We start from the raw sequence: 14,546 nt of genomic DNA on the forward strand, positions 1-14,546 counted from the left end.
TAAATATTGATTTAACATGCCTTGTTGTAGCAGATTACCATTGATTGTGGATGTGTGGTCCTTGCTAGTTGCAGTGATCTTTTGAATTCATACTGTGACACTACCATACAACTACGACAATCTTATCACCTAACACAAACAATCCCTCTAGACACAACTTAACATAATCAGATTGTACAACCACCTATCTTTAGCTACCCTTCCACAACTCTATCACCACAGGTAGTTGTCACACTTTTGTTGAAGTAATCTTGTAGTAATGAAGGCCTGAATGTTGATGTCCTTGTAAGAATGAGACTTTGTTTAGGTGAAACCAGTCTTCCTTTGTTGTTCTTGTAGCAATCATAAAATCAACAAAAGGACCTAAGCCGGGACCTTCAAGATGCTTGTCATTTTTAACTACACTATTTAGCCTTACAGTCTTCAATATTTGCACTTGTCTTTATGTCACTATACCCTTTCAGATTTCATTGTCTAGTCCTTGACTTCACTTCCTCAAGTGCCACAATTCTAACACAAGTATGTTGCTTCCCTTCGTGGCTATGTCTCATGGGTGTCCTTTACTTCTTCATTATGATGACGAGGAGATAGAGTTCATCTAAGACTTTTGAGATATATGTTTTATCTTCTTTGTTAAGTACTCAGAGATACTCGAGTTTTGTTCCAAGGCTAATTATGTGACTCATCTTTAGAAGTCTGCCAAATGTAGAAGAATGATGCCAACGAAGACAAAACGTGCCTCAATCACAAGAGGTATGTCATTTTATATTACAGGGTTTTGTTTACTTCAATGTCTGTGCGTATTGCCAATAAAAATGGATCTAATCAAGCACTAATAGGGCTACACATGCCTCATGTAAGCTTCCAACGAAAGGACCAAACCCCATACGATAAGAAAGTAAACCCTACCTCTTAAAGTGGCTCAGAAACCCTCACGTTGCATCGGGACTAGAACAAATATGTAAAAAGGTAAGCCATATTCACAAAAGAAAATACAAACTTACCTGGTTACAAGCAAGAACAAAATGGACCCATAAATACGCAGTTTGTTGACTGTTTTGTACTTATTTGTGCCCTAGATGAGGGTCGAAAAAGAATAGCAAAGCAACCACAAACTAGACCTTGTTTTCTTTGATAAAAGGCCCTATATTCACAATGAACTTGAGCCAATCCTCTAATCAAACCCGCGTTGATGTGTCATCTTCATAATGCGAATTAATCTCAATAAATCCCAAGTAGAAATGTGTCAAAAAGCGAACGAAATTCTTAATCGGAAAGAGACCTTAACCCTTCCTAAAATACCTGCGTTAAATTCCCTAGGGTCACAACAAAATTTCAAAGCTATAGTATTGAAAAATGCATTGACTAATTGAGTTGTATGAGGAATTATTTTATAGAAATTGGATAAACCAACGCTCCCCATGTGTTTTTCAACATGGACTAACGCCTCTCGTAGATCCTTATCTCTGGCGATGCAATCGTTGACTAACACCTGCTGGTTTTGGTCTAAGGGCAATCATGATTCCCAACAAGTGGTATCAAAGCATAGGTCACAAGTTCGATACACACCCGGCTCGCGTTGGGGGGGAGATTGTTGGACATTGGATAAACCAATCCTCCCCGTGTGTTTCACGACATGGACTAACTGCCTCTCGTGGATCCTTATCTCTGGCGATACGATCGTTGACTAACTCCTACGGGTTTTGGTCTAACAACAATCATGATTCCCAACATCTCCAGTGGTAATTTTGGACTAATATGTCCATTATGTCTATTTTTTGCACACTATGTTTATGGTCTATTTCCAGTCGTTGGTAGCAACCTACTTCTTTTTGTACTCTCTATATTTTTGTTCTATCACATTTTCTATAGGCTTTAGGTTAATCATTTGGGTATGGTTGTCATAGTTCTGTTTTGCTTTCAAATGTAAATCCAAGGTTCTCACATTTATGTACCTTGGCTCAAAGACTGTCTCAACAATCTTTTGAGTCAGCCAATGTGTTGGTTATCCTAGAAATGACCCAAGAATCTTTAGTATGGACATGAAGTTTTTATCTATGTAATCATTTTTGTTATCAATAGAAATCTATGGATGAAATTTGCATCATTGATTATTTTTTCTTTGGATAGATATATATATATATGTTTTTATTTATTTATTTTTATTTTTATTTATTTATATATTTATTTTGACTTGTGTATATTTTTGTTTTATTTTATTTATTTTTCCATTCATTATTTTTAATTTATTTTATTTTATTTCCATTAGTTATTTTATTTATCAAAATTATGATTTTGTCTCAATTAGGGTCTTCACTCGTTTTTAGTAATTTTGACTCCCCTCTTTTAAAGTTTGACTTTGATTATTTATTTATTTATTTATTTTAAATATTATTTCTCAAAAACTAGTTGTTTAATATAGCGGTTACTTATTAATATTTGTTTTTAATAAATTAATAAACTAATATCGCAGTTTAAATATTATTTTTCAAAAACTAGCCCTTTAATATAACCATTACCTATTAATATTTTTAATAAATTAATGAAATAATATCATTATTTAAATATTTTTTTTAAAAACTAGCCGTTTAATATAACCGTTACTTAATAATATTTGTTTTTAATATATTAATAAATTAATATTATAATTTAAACATTATTGTTCAAATATAGCCATTACTTGAAATTATGTCTTTACATTGCTCTCTATTTAAGCCTTTGCCATGGTCTGCCTCTTCATCTGGTCCTAATGATGAACCACACTTGTTGGTTTGAAACGCGTCGGCCAAAAAATTCTCTCATGTGATTTCTACCAAAAGACTTTGTTTAATTCATTATGGATCACAGAAGCTTGAATACAGAAAATAAATCTAATCTCTTTAAATTATTTATAATCTATAAGTTAAATTTATTTTATATTTTAAAATAATTAATTATTACACCGACAGGCGCTCTCCAACCCAATATAGTAGAGATGTCGTAATGTTTAACATTTTGACTTGGTCAAAAAAACAGCAAACAACATGAATGATAGAGATGTTGTAAATGTCTTGTTTAACATTTTGATTTTGTCGAAATTAAATTAAATTAAAATAAAAAAATATTATTATAATTATAATTAATAATTACACCAAATTAAATTCATGAAATCTCCTGAGATATAAAAAAATGTTTAATATATATATATAATAATTTCTTTCACGTTTGGTAAATCCAAAATTAAAATAAATGTGAGGAAAGGCGATTTTTTTTAAAATAAGATGTATGATTATAGTTTTATCTTTGTCATTTCAATCGGAGACAAACTCTTGAACACAATGTAACGTGACCAACACGAATTAACTAGTAGGAAGTGGGTGCTTTCATAGATGTTTTTTAATAGGGACGTGTGACTATTTTGTCTACTTTAAAAATTATGATTTTTTTATTTATTTTTAATCGACAACGTATTTGTTAGCCGCATGTTAGTCTGTCAGAATTTGACATTAACAATGTTTTTATATTTTCAAGAGTTACAAGATGTCTATTTGATTTGGTGATTCACTTCAGCAAGTTATGATTTAAAGTCTCTATCAAATGGCTCGTTTTCAGTGTTGGTACTACCACCTCTACCACGTCAATTTCTGTTTACTAACATTTGAATAAGAGAAATAACAACTTTTTGCTTCAATTCATTTCGCTCTAATGATGTCCATAGATTCTTAGATTCTTTTAATTTAGTTTGAAGAATATATTTTGATAGTCATAACCTAGGGAATCGATATATCAAGATACAATTTTTCATGGATTAAATTTCTTACCCAATTACTTCAAATAGTGTGCATATAAATAGGGTGATTATATGTTGCTTCTTTTTTTTCCCTTTGGTTTTTGTTTTTCTATTAAGAAAATATATGAGCATTTTTTTTTATGTTTTAGTGATGGTAATGAGTGTAAGTTTTATGGCGCTCATTATAATGTTTAACTTTTTTTTTTCAGAAGAAAAAGTAAGTATCATATTGATTATATTATGATATGGTAAATACCGAGGCGGTATGTACAATCATCTGGAGGAACATAGTCCTAGAAATATTCCTCGAAACTGAGAGAAAGAGAGCTTCAAAAAACATTTGGGCTCATGTAAACATAGCAAATATTTAGATAAAAAATAACCGGCTATTCAGAAAGTTAGATGGAGACAGAGTTCCAAAAAAGATAGGCCATATAACAACAAAAACATAAATTCTGCAAGTGTTTATGTGTCGGGCATAGAGAAAGGCTGGATCTCGTATGCGCAGGAATCCATCGTGATGACCAGATGCCAGATACCGATAGGAGAGTTCAACCCTTGTTTTGATAGAGCATCCGCTTGCACGTTTTGGTTTCGCTTAATATGAGCAATAGGGAAAGAGACAGAGTCCCATAGTGATGTAATCCTGTGAAGCCATCCTGTTAGGTTATCCTTTGTAATTTTCTGTTTTCCATTCACATGATCTATAATAGTTTTCGAATCCCCATATACTTTTATAGGCCCAAGTTCCATGAAGGAACAGAAGAAGAGCAGGCCATGCAGGGCCATGGCCTCTGCCTTGTTATTAGTTCCTCTGCCACCATTCCAGAAAATAGAAAAGTGATGATCCTTTGAAAAAGCAATGAAGACTCCGCAAGCGCAATTTCCGTCCTTTGCCGCACCATCAAAGTGTGCTCTAGGAAATAAAAGCGGAAGTGAGGGAGAGGGAGCCATATGCTGAATTTTCTGTTGAGGCATGTTTTGATTGTAGGAGAAATAAGATGGGATAATCTTGTCTATAATACTTCCAAAGGCCTCACTGTTGTTTTGAAAGATTTTATTGTTTCGCCACTTCCAAATGAACCAAATAGTAATCATAGGGATGGAACGCCAGTCAGGTCTAAGAGCGCCCTAGCATTCGAAAGCCTCTCTAATTGATGGATGTGAAGCAACCGGAAAGCCAAAGAAAGTAGCCAAATACCTCCAGATAAGCTGTGTCTGTGGGCAGAGAAGAAACATATGCAGGTTGTCTTCAGAATTGTCAAGGCAGATCATGCAGATCGATGGACCCTGCCAGTTCCTTCTTTGTAAATTGTTCCAAGTGAGATTCCTATTATGATATACGAGCCAAGAGAATAAGATGATTTTTGTAGGGCAGCAGACCTTCCATAAGGCGAAAGGAAAAGTATTCTGTGAGGGATCCCTGAGTTGATTCAACAGTGATAAATATATGTCTCTTACCTGGATATTGCACGATCCTTTCTTAGCCTGCCACCCTAAAATATCTCTGTCTGCAGATTTATAAAGACCTGCGCACTTCATATTCCAAGTGGTGTTGTTCCATTGGGCTGCCAGGATACCATCAATGCCCAGATCTTGACCCGATTTCCATATCGGGATGGCGTTCTTCCATCCAGCAATAGCCTGAGCCCAGAAGAATATACCCTTTTGATGGAGAAAACTGAGAAGCTGAGGGTCAATAATTGGATCCGAATCAATTCCCATGATGGGATCCAGCCCAATCAGGATTTTGTTGCCGTTATGAAATTTCCATATAAAATTTCTGCGGAAAAAAGGCAGAATTTTCTGAAAGCTTCTCCAAATCGCTGAGCCTTGTGCGGGCCAAGAGAGGCCCCTCCTATACCAGATGGAAATATCTTCGTCGCCAAGGTATTTCGATTTGATAATATGGCTCCATAGGTTTGACCCGAATATCGCCCGTCACAGCGATTTACATAAGAGGGCTTTTCCAAAAATGCGGAGATTAATGAGTAACACAATAGAGATAATCAATGTGAGTGTTGGTTTGAGTTATTTTCTGATTTTTGTTGTAGTTTTTTTAAGAAAGAAATCAATTTCACTCAAAACATTCAACCACTCAAATTAACACAGCTTGAAGGCTAGAGTGAGGTCTGTTACACATCAATTTGTCACTGTGACACTTGATCAGTTTATGGGTCTTTTTACCATCTGTGAACATGTTTGATTGAACTCGCTTAGAAGTCCAACAACCAAAAATATCTTGAAGAAGATGGGAAATTTGGGAAAAAATAGTTGCTTCACCTTGTTAAGTATCGTATGCGCTGATTTTCCAAGATATTTCCGCGCATTCATTGGAATTAACTCTGAGAACAGTGCAGAACTACACTCTGTCTACCAATGTAGACTACGCAAGTGAATCAAAGAAAGTAAAACAAAAAAGTACATTATAGAAACATAGTTTGTTGAATATTTCCCATCTGAAAGCTTCCAAGTGATGACTATTCAAGCTATAACCCTTAGATGATGCATTTTAATCCATTTCCTCAAGGAAACCTAATCCCTCAATTAGAGGATCTCACCCTCCTCTTTTGGATTTGAAACTTCTTCCTCCTAGTCTATAAGATAACCAGAGGGTAGAGGGATTGAGGAGGCCAGAACTGAAAGAAGATAAATGTATGCTGCTAGTTTGAGATTGGAAAGCTTATCATCTAAGGAGGAGACTGAAGGCATTTGGGAGGAACCTCACGGCATCAAGGCGAAGGTGGTAAGGCTCTTCTTTATCTTGAATTAATACAAATGAGCACTTTTCCCCGTTGAATTGTCTTATTGGAATGGTGAATGGTTTATAATTGTTTCAAGTGTTTACTAAGGCAAATTCAATTCCTAATCTCCTTGATCATTAGGTTAAGTTTGTTTGGATTATTATATCGCATATGCTTTTGATCCTTTTCTTGTTTATGGTTGCCAATCTTATCAAGCATTGAGAAACTGCATCAACTCACAACAACGAATCTTCTTTGAGCATTTTGTGAAATAGGTAAGAGGCTCATCCATTGGCTTTAATACTTGTAATTTAAACAAGTCCAACTTAAGGAAAGAGTTAGTTCAATTTTTTGTTTGCTTCTAATTTACATCAAGGATCAAGGGAGATCGCTTTGCAAGAGGGATTTGTCTGATGTAACAAGGTCACTTAAAAGTTCACAAAATTAGAAGTTAGTACAATAATATTCATAAGCACAAAGTCATTACAACAATATTTATCAAGGCATTATAACTCATCATGTCTCTAATAGGGATTTGAACCTTCGTAGTACAATAATATTCATAAGCACATAACCATTACAACAATATTTATTAAGACATTATAACTCATCATGTTTTTAATAAGGATTTGAACTTAGGTGGGGAATATAACAATTATTCCACCCAACCAACTAAGATAACCCCAATTAACTAACCCATTGAATTATCTATTTTAAAATACACCTATTTTATTGAATAGATTATTACAAAGTTTTATTCAGTAAGTAGCATAGTTTATGAAACACTCAACTTCAATCTTAATACCATTGTGTTGTAAGATAAGTAGAAAGATCTTTGCTTTATAAATTTGAATATAGTCTACACACTTTTCAACAATCATTATTGACAAAAAAAAAGGTAAATTTTCATGTAAAAAAATAAATATTAAAATCACATAATGAATTCATGAATCGATTTTACTTGTAAAAATAAATAGCTTTAAAATTATATAAAAATACTTAATATCGTAACCTTGTGATTATATATATATATATACCAAAATTTTATAAAAAAATATATAGTATAAAATTTATAAACCATCATATTACATCACCAAAATTGACACATATATATTAAAATTATTAAAATAAATTGTCAAATCTAAACTAGAAACCTGACCTGACCATATAAATAGGCGATGCCTATTTCCAACACTATAGAATATTTATTGCGCTTGACATGCGCCGGAGATAGCCCCTTATAACGCGCCGTTTTTTTTTTTCCTATAATCATCCGGGTGCGTGTTATAAAGGACTATCTCCGACGCATGTCAAAACGTAATAAATATTCTATAATATTGGAAATAGAACTCGCCATATAAATATTCCTATAGAATTGAATTAACTCACCAATTCTACCACCTTATCATCACGTCATAATTCATTCCTTTATTTCAACGCACTAGATTATAAAATCCAACATTATGTAAAGCTATGGTAAGCATCAAAGGGAGGGCATTACTTTGTCAACGAGATCATAAGTGAGTTGGCTATCATCATTGAAAATCTGTATTTGCTTAAGAATTAACGCCTAAAAAGGTTTTTTTTTATTCCGTCACTACAAATATGTTTTATCGTTTACCTAAGAAAAAAAACTACATATTTTTATAAAAAATAAATAGACTACATTGGAAACCTATAATATTCCTATACGTTTTTCTTAAATAACACTCAATAGTATCTAGGTAGAATCTAGGGTGGAAATTACCAATATTTATATGCTCGTAACTTGCAGCAAATATGTTTTCTCGTTTACTCGAGGAAAAAAACTATATATTTTTATTAAAAAAATATGTAGACTACATTGGAAACCTATAATATTCCTATACGTTTTTCTTAAATAACACGCAATAGTATCTAGGTAGTATATAGGGTGGAACTTACCAATATTTATATGCTGGTAACTTGTAGTTAAAGTAACATTAACTGATAATGTTGTGAAATATCAATAGTTTTATATAAAGTAACATTAACCGATAATGTTGTGAATTATCAATATTTTTATATAGAGTAGCATTAACTGATCATGTTGTGAATTATCAATATTTTTGTATAAGTGACGTGTGGTTAAAGCAATCTTGATGTTGATGTTACAAATGATTTAAAATTAATCTATTTTCTTCATGTGGAAAATATAATTCTGTTGTGTTTTTTTTGCAATAGTGTTTTTTTTATTACGTGGTTAATATTATTTTTATAATTTTAAAAATTATTGTGATATTCATAAATATATATTAATTTAATAAAATAAATAAATTATATGTATATGAATAGAGATTTTTAATTCTTATATGTACAAGGAAATTGTAAATAAATCAATTTAATGATATTGAAAAATTTAAAATAAAATTTAATGAATAATAATTGAAAATTTGATATAGGGATAGTTGTTATTTTATTTAGTTTATTGTGTCAATCTATTTATGGTCTCCTCAAGAGCTGGCTTATAAAGCTACGAGAAGTATGTCCTGAGGGGAAGTTCTATGAAGCTAAATAAGCTAATAGCTCCCTAATCATGATGAAAGAGACCTTCAATTCCAAGTATTTTGTCTACTTAGCTCTTAGATCCCAACTCCCAACTCCCACTCACAACTCCAAAATGTGTTTGCCTAATTCCATAGTGAATTTATCACAAGCTAGGTTGACACCCTTAGCCTTAACTTCAAGCTAGATCATCTTTTCCTCGACATCTATAACAACCATAATGGCATTGTCCTAAACCTTTGTGATTTCTCTAACTCACTGCCACATGCATCTACAAAGTCTATGGACTCTCCCTTTGAAGCAAACTATAGTTGGAATGCTCCACTGTAGTGCCAAAGACAATATGACCACCCAATGCTCCACTTTCTAAACCTACAAACCAAGAACCAAATGAAAATGTTGATGGATTGATAAAGTATGAGAGAAATTGAGTGAGAAGGACCATGCTTCATATCGCATTTATAAGCCTCTCCATTAAAGTAGATGGCTCTAACAACTTACCCCTAACTTCACATATCAATGGATGCCTACCAAATTGGGAACAAGATTGAGTTCATAATGGAGAATGAAGGAGGGGTTGGTAGGGGTTAATGTTACCTCATTCTTTTCAGGGAGTTCCTTTAGAGGGATGTGAGTGGAAGGGTGAAACCCCCCTCTAACTTCTAACCTTTCATTGTGATGGGGATGATGAACTTCCCCTTTCCTACCTTGTAACATTTTCCCAAACATGGAATGGGACTACAAATGGTGTAGTCATCCCCCACCTACCTACGGAGCAAGTTTCCTTTAGGGGACATAGCCCAACATTCTCCATAGTGTTTGATAGGAAGTTAAGTTATCACTTCACATGGTAGACTGAAACTTCCTGACATCACTAGATCCAAGGGATTGTTCTCTATGTAATTCTTATTACTCTTGGGGAGGAGGGGACATCCCTTGTATCAAAACACAAATTATGAAAATGGAATTCCCAATAATTGGTCATTGGGCACAATATTTTTTAACTAATTAATATTTGTATGCCTTGGTAGGCTACTAATGCTTCAATTTTATCATTTGTAGTACCCCTAAACTCGAAGCAAAAGTGATCTCCTAATTTCCTTAGGGATCAATGATGACCCCCCTATGCCTGCCACCTTTCTTTTTAGCATTATTTTTCATAAATGTGCACATCTTACTTTTTGAAAAAGAATAAAGTTTGTTGGGTGTAAGAACTGACTCAATTCTATATGTAAGGAACTTAATGACAAGTGTTTGATCGATGATGACAAGTGGCGTATGTTGGCCATTGCTACGTGGAACAACATAAATAATCCATTTGATCATATTTCATATAGTATACTAACATTATGTGACATGATGTTCAAGAGCTAGTTCTACCTCCCATCATTCGTGGTGTAGACGGACATCACCTTCCTCAAATGTTAAACCAAGCTAATAACACCACCCAATAATTTCAAACCTTAAAATAACCCAAAGCTTACTCTACATGAAAATCTAACAATGTTATGCTACCCACTTTGTTAAAAAGGGCATCTATCTTATGAAATGTTTGTAGCATTGCTTAATTTCCCCTAATTAGGGTTGTATCCCTTCTATCGGGATTATTTGCATGTGGCATTGCTTGGGTAAATCAATTTTGTGGCATTGTTCATTTGAATGTGGCATTTCTTGACTTTGTGGTATTATTCATTCGAATGTAACATTGCTTCACTTTGTGTCATTGTTCAATTTATTTTGGCTAGGTTTACTTGTTGATCGTAAGTAATAATGTGTGTTTAACTACAACATATTAGCAACGGTATTGATTAGTAACCATCTCTTCCCCGAACTTTTGATTGTCATTGTTGGGATTGTCCTAATAAATTGTTTGCTTCAATAGAATTGTACATATGCTTTTTGAAAACATATGATGTCCAATTTCATGGTTTACTTAAAAATATATATAAATATGTACACTATTCTATATACACGCCAATAATGACGAGTAGGAGAAGGACAATTGTTAACATCCACCAAGAGCAACTTTGGTCAATTGGACCTTAAGGGAAATTGATAAGGAATTACTTGCTTTGTTTCATGATTTTTTTTATACTCAAATATGGAACATAAGCTTTCCTAAATCTCCATAGTTTTGGTCAGTTAAAAGGTTGGACTCATGTTAGTATTGTAACAAATATTTTCAAATTGAGATCTAATGTAGGCATACATATGACATTATACGAGACAATGCTTTTCATCCTCCACCTTCTTAGTGTTACAAAAATTACAAATTCTCTCCCATGACATTTTAAGGATGTCCAACGCATTGTTTCACTTTAGGTCTCATGACAATTTGTTCTTATTTTACCAATGTATAATTTTTCTTTTTTATACTATTTATAACAAAAAGATGTTTTTGATCGTCTAGAGCAGGGTTAATGACATCTTTGTAGTATCTTAATTTTCTCTTCTGATCTAATTCTTTATCGCACCACAATTTCTTCTTAAATTAACATGCAATAATATTTTTAATGGTATCAATATTATACAGAGAAAGCTCTTACTTTATTCTTCAGTGATTTAGCCAAGGCTTGGCATCTTTACGCCAATACCTCTTAATATGTAGGTGGCTTTAATTGGAGTTTGAAGCAATGTTAGGAAGCCTCTTGTCATTCATGTTAGTTGTCTTGTGTTTGTGCGTTAAGTACCTAGTCATAGCCATACTCATACTCTCATTGGGGTAAAGACACACTATCATGATGAGGATAGGATAAAGCATATTGCGTTTAAATTTAAGATTGGAAGTCCTAAAACACTTATGAATTTACTTTATCTTTCTCCATGATTCTCTAAAGATGTTACAATTTTGAACTTCACATTCATATAAGATAATAGGATTGACAAGAGTATCAAATAGGAGTTTCTTTTTCCCTATAATTAGAAGTCCATTGATTTACAATTGTTTCCAAGACCAAAATAGGCCTTTCACCCTCTAATAATCCTTACCTCAATGTTGTAGTTCAAATTAAGCTTATGATGAAGGTTGACACTTATTTGGATGAAGTAACTTCCTCTAAATTGTTATTGTTATACACAAAAGTAATGTGATTTTCTTTTGGATTTGAATATCGAACCTTCATTTTGTTTATATTCGCTATCATACATATGCTAAAACATAAATCCCAGAGAGTTCTTACTAAATTGCTTGTTGAAAAAAAAAAAAAACAAAAACAAAAAACAAAAAAACTAACTCACCTTAAAAAACAATATTATGAAAACAAATAACTATTTCACTAACCTAATTAACCTTTCCTAATTACACCATTGTTGGAGATTAAAAAAAAATCAACTAACTTCTACTTTTATATATATATATATAAAAGTTTCTAAGTGCATTCTAGTTAAAACAAAGAGAAGCATCAATCTTTCTTTTCATTTCTTTTGCTATTACTTTTATATATATATATATATATATATATATATATAAAAGTTTCTAAGTGCATTCTAGTTAAAACAAAGAGAAGCATCAATCTTTCTTTTCATTTCTTTTGCTAGAAAAGTTGAAACAACAATTCAATTTGAATTAAGGGTCAATAATATTAAATTTCTCTAGATGAGAGTGATAGTTTGACGGAGGACAGAGATGCATAAAACAAAACAAAGGTTCATTTAGCATGACTATTGTCTCAATCCTTGTTCCAATTCCATTTTTGTTATATGACTTTTCCTCCCAAGTGTGTTAATGATGATGTGTGTAATCATAAAAGGTATTATTGTATTTCATTTTGATTTAAACCTAGTTGATTTTCTGGCTAGCTATATAATGATTTTCTTATTTTGAATACATATTTTAATTTTTAATTTTTATTTTTAGATAGGGTAATTGTTTTTAAGTCAATGAACATATTTATATTAGCAAGGAGGCCTTTAAGGTAATTGAACAAGGTTTGTCATGGAAGGTTGGGAATGGGGAAAATATTCGTATTGGAAGGGACCCATGGGTTGGGTGCAGTGAAAAATTTGCACTATCCCCTGGCCTGATAAGACACCTTGATTCAAAAGGCATTGTCTATCTAAAACAGGTGGAAAAGATAAGTGCATCATCCATCTGGGGCCAAGCATGGAAGTCGGGCGCAGACCTAAATATCCTTCCGCGTTGGTGGGATGAATGGGAGGCTTACAGGATGGAACTATCCAGAACAAATGTAAGAATAAAGGATGAACCAAACCAACTGATTTGGGCACATGCGGACACTGGAAATTATTCTCCAAAATTTGGATACAAATTCCTCATGACCAAGAAAGGATGGGGTGATCCGGAATGGTGGGCAAAATCGCTGTGGAAGTTAAAATGCCCAGCAAAGGCAAAAAAAAATTTCTGGTGCATTCTAAAAAAGAAAGCCCCAACCTGGGATATTCTCCAATCAAGATTTAAACAAGGGCCAGGAAGATGTGCCTTATGCAAAAATGATTTGGAAACAGTGAATCATCTTTTTTTGGAATGTCCATCAACAAAAAAAGTATGGGATGAAGTATTAAAGCAGATGACCTTAACTATCAAATGGGAAGGGCAGTCCTTACCAGAAGCATGGCAAAATTGATGGAACAAAGTTCCTGAACAGAAGTTAAGGAATCTGCCCCCCATCATAAGTTGGGGAATTTGGATAGCCAGAAACAGAATTATCTTCCAGGAGAAGGAAACAGAGGCACTCCAAATAATGATTCAATGTATGACCATATACTCAATATCCTGGATGCTGAGAATGAGAGGGAACCTCGGAAAGTGACGGAGGAGCAAATAAAGGAAGGGGTTCCCTGGGCTTATTTTGATAGCGCCTCCCAGGAAAACAAAGCTGGTGCAGGAATTGTTATCCATTTGAGCAACTCTCATTCTCTTAAAGCATCCATCGGACTGGGAAGTGGATCCAATAATTTTGCTGAATTATCTGCTCTAAAATATCTCTTATGCTGGTTGATACAAAAAAACACCCTCACAGTTCAAATATTTGGAGACTCACTAAATGTTGTAAATTGGTTAACTGGACGTAGCAGATGCCAAAATTATGCTTTACAGCCTTTATTTGAAGAAATTCAGAATTTGAAATTGTCTTTTAATTCGCTGTCCATAAATCATATTTACAGGGAACGAAATGATATGGCAGACAAACTTTCTAAAGACGGTATTGAACAAGCTGTGGGCAGTTGGAGAATAAGGGAGGAAGCAAACGGTGAAAGTTTTGCCTCGGACCAGCCTTCATATGCAGAAATCCTTCAATAGAACCAGTTGATCAGCATCCTTTTTTTTTATTTTTGTTTACTACAATAAACTGCTGAAACAGTATTTTTTGGGCTATACAGTGGATAATGGAAGCAAGGCATATATATTTTCTTTTCGTTCTGCTTTATGAAACAGTTAGAAAAAACAGGAAACAGGATGGACTCATGAGAAAAATCAAGGGACAAGATCGGTGGTGAAATGATTCTCTTCTCAGGAAGAGAAGAAATACTCTCTTATGAGATTTTTTGTA

At 33.4% G+C, this 14,546-nt stretch overlaps 1 protein-coding gene across 1 annotated transcript; it reads right to left on the reverse strand.

Annotated features, from left to right (window-relative positions):
- Nucleotides 1-4,234: 4,234 nt before the first annotated feature.
- LOC149139416 (uncharacterized) lies at nt 4,235-4,747 on the reverse strand. Its single transcript, XM_089450714.1, has one exon. It carries the CDS (start codon nt 4,745-4,747, stop codon nt 4,235-4,237), a length of 513 nt encoding a protein of 170 aa, XP_089306840.1.
- Nucleotides 4,748-14,546: the final 9,799 nt, after the last annotated feature.

Source organism: Pinus tabuliformis, chromosome X (assembly GCF_031772625.1).
Source record: "Pinus tabuliformis cultivar Carrire ecotype Pingquan chromosome X, CPIR1, whole genome shotgun sequence".
NCBI classification, from domain to species: Eukaryota; Viridiplantae; Streptophyta; class Pinopsida; order Pinales; family Pinaceae; genus Pinus; species Pinus tabuliformis.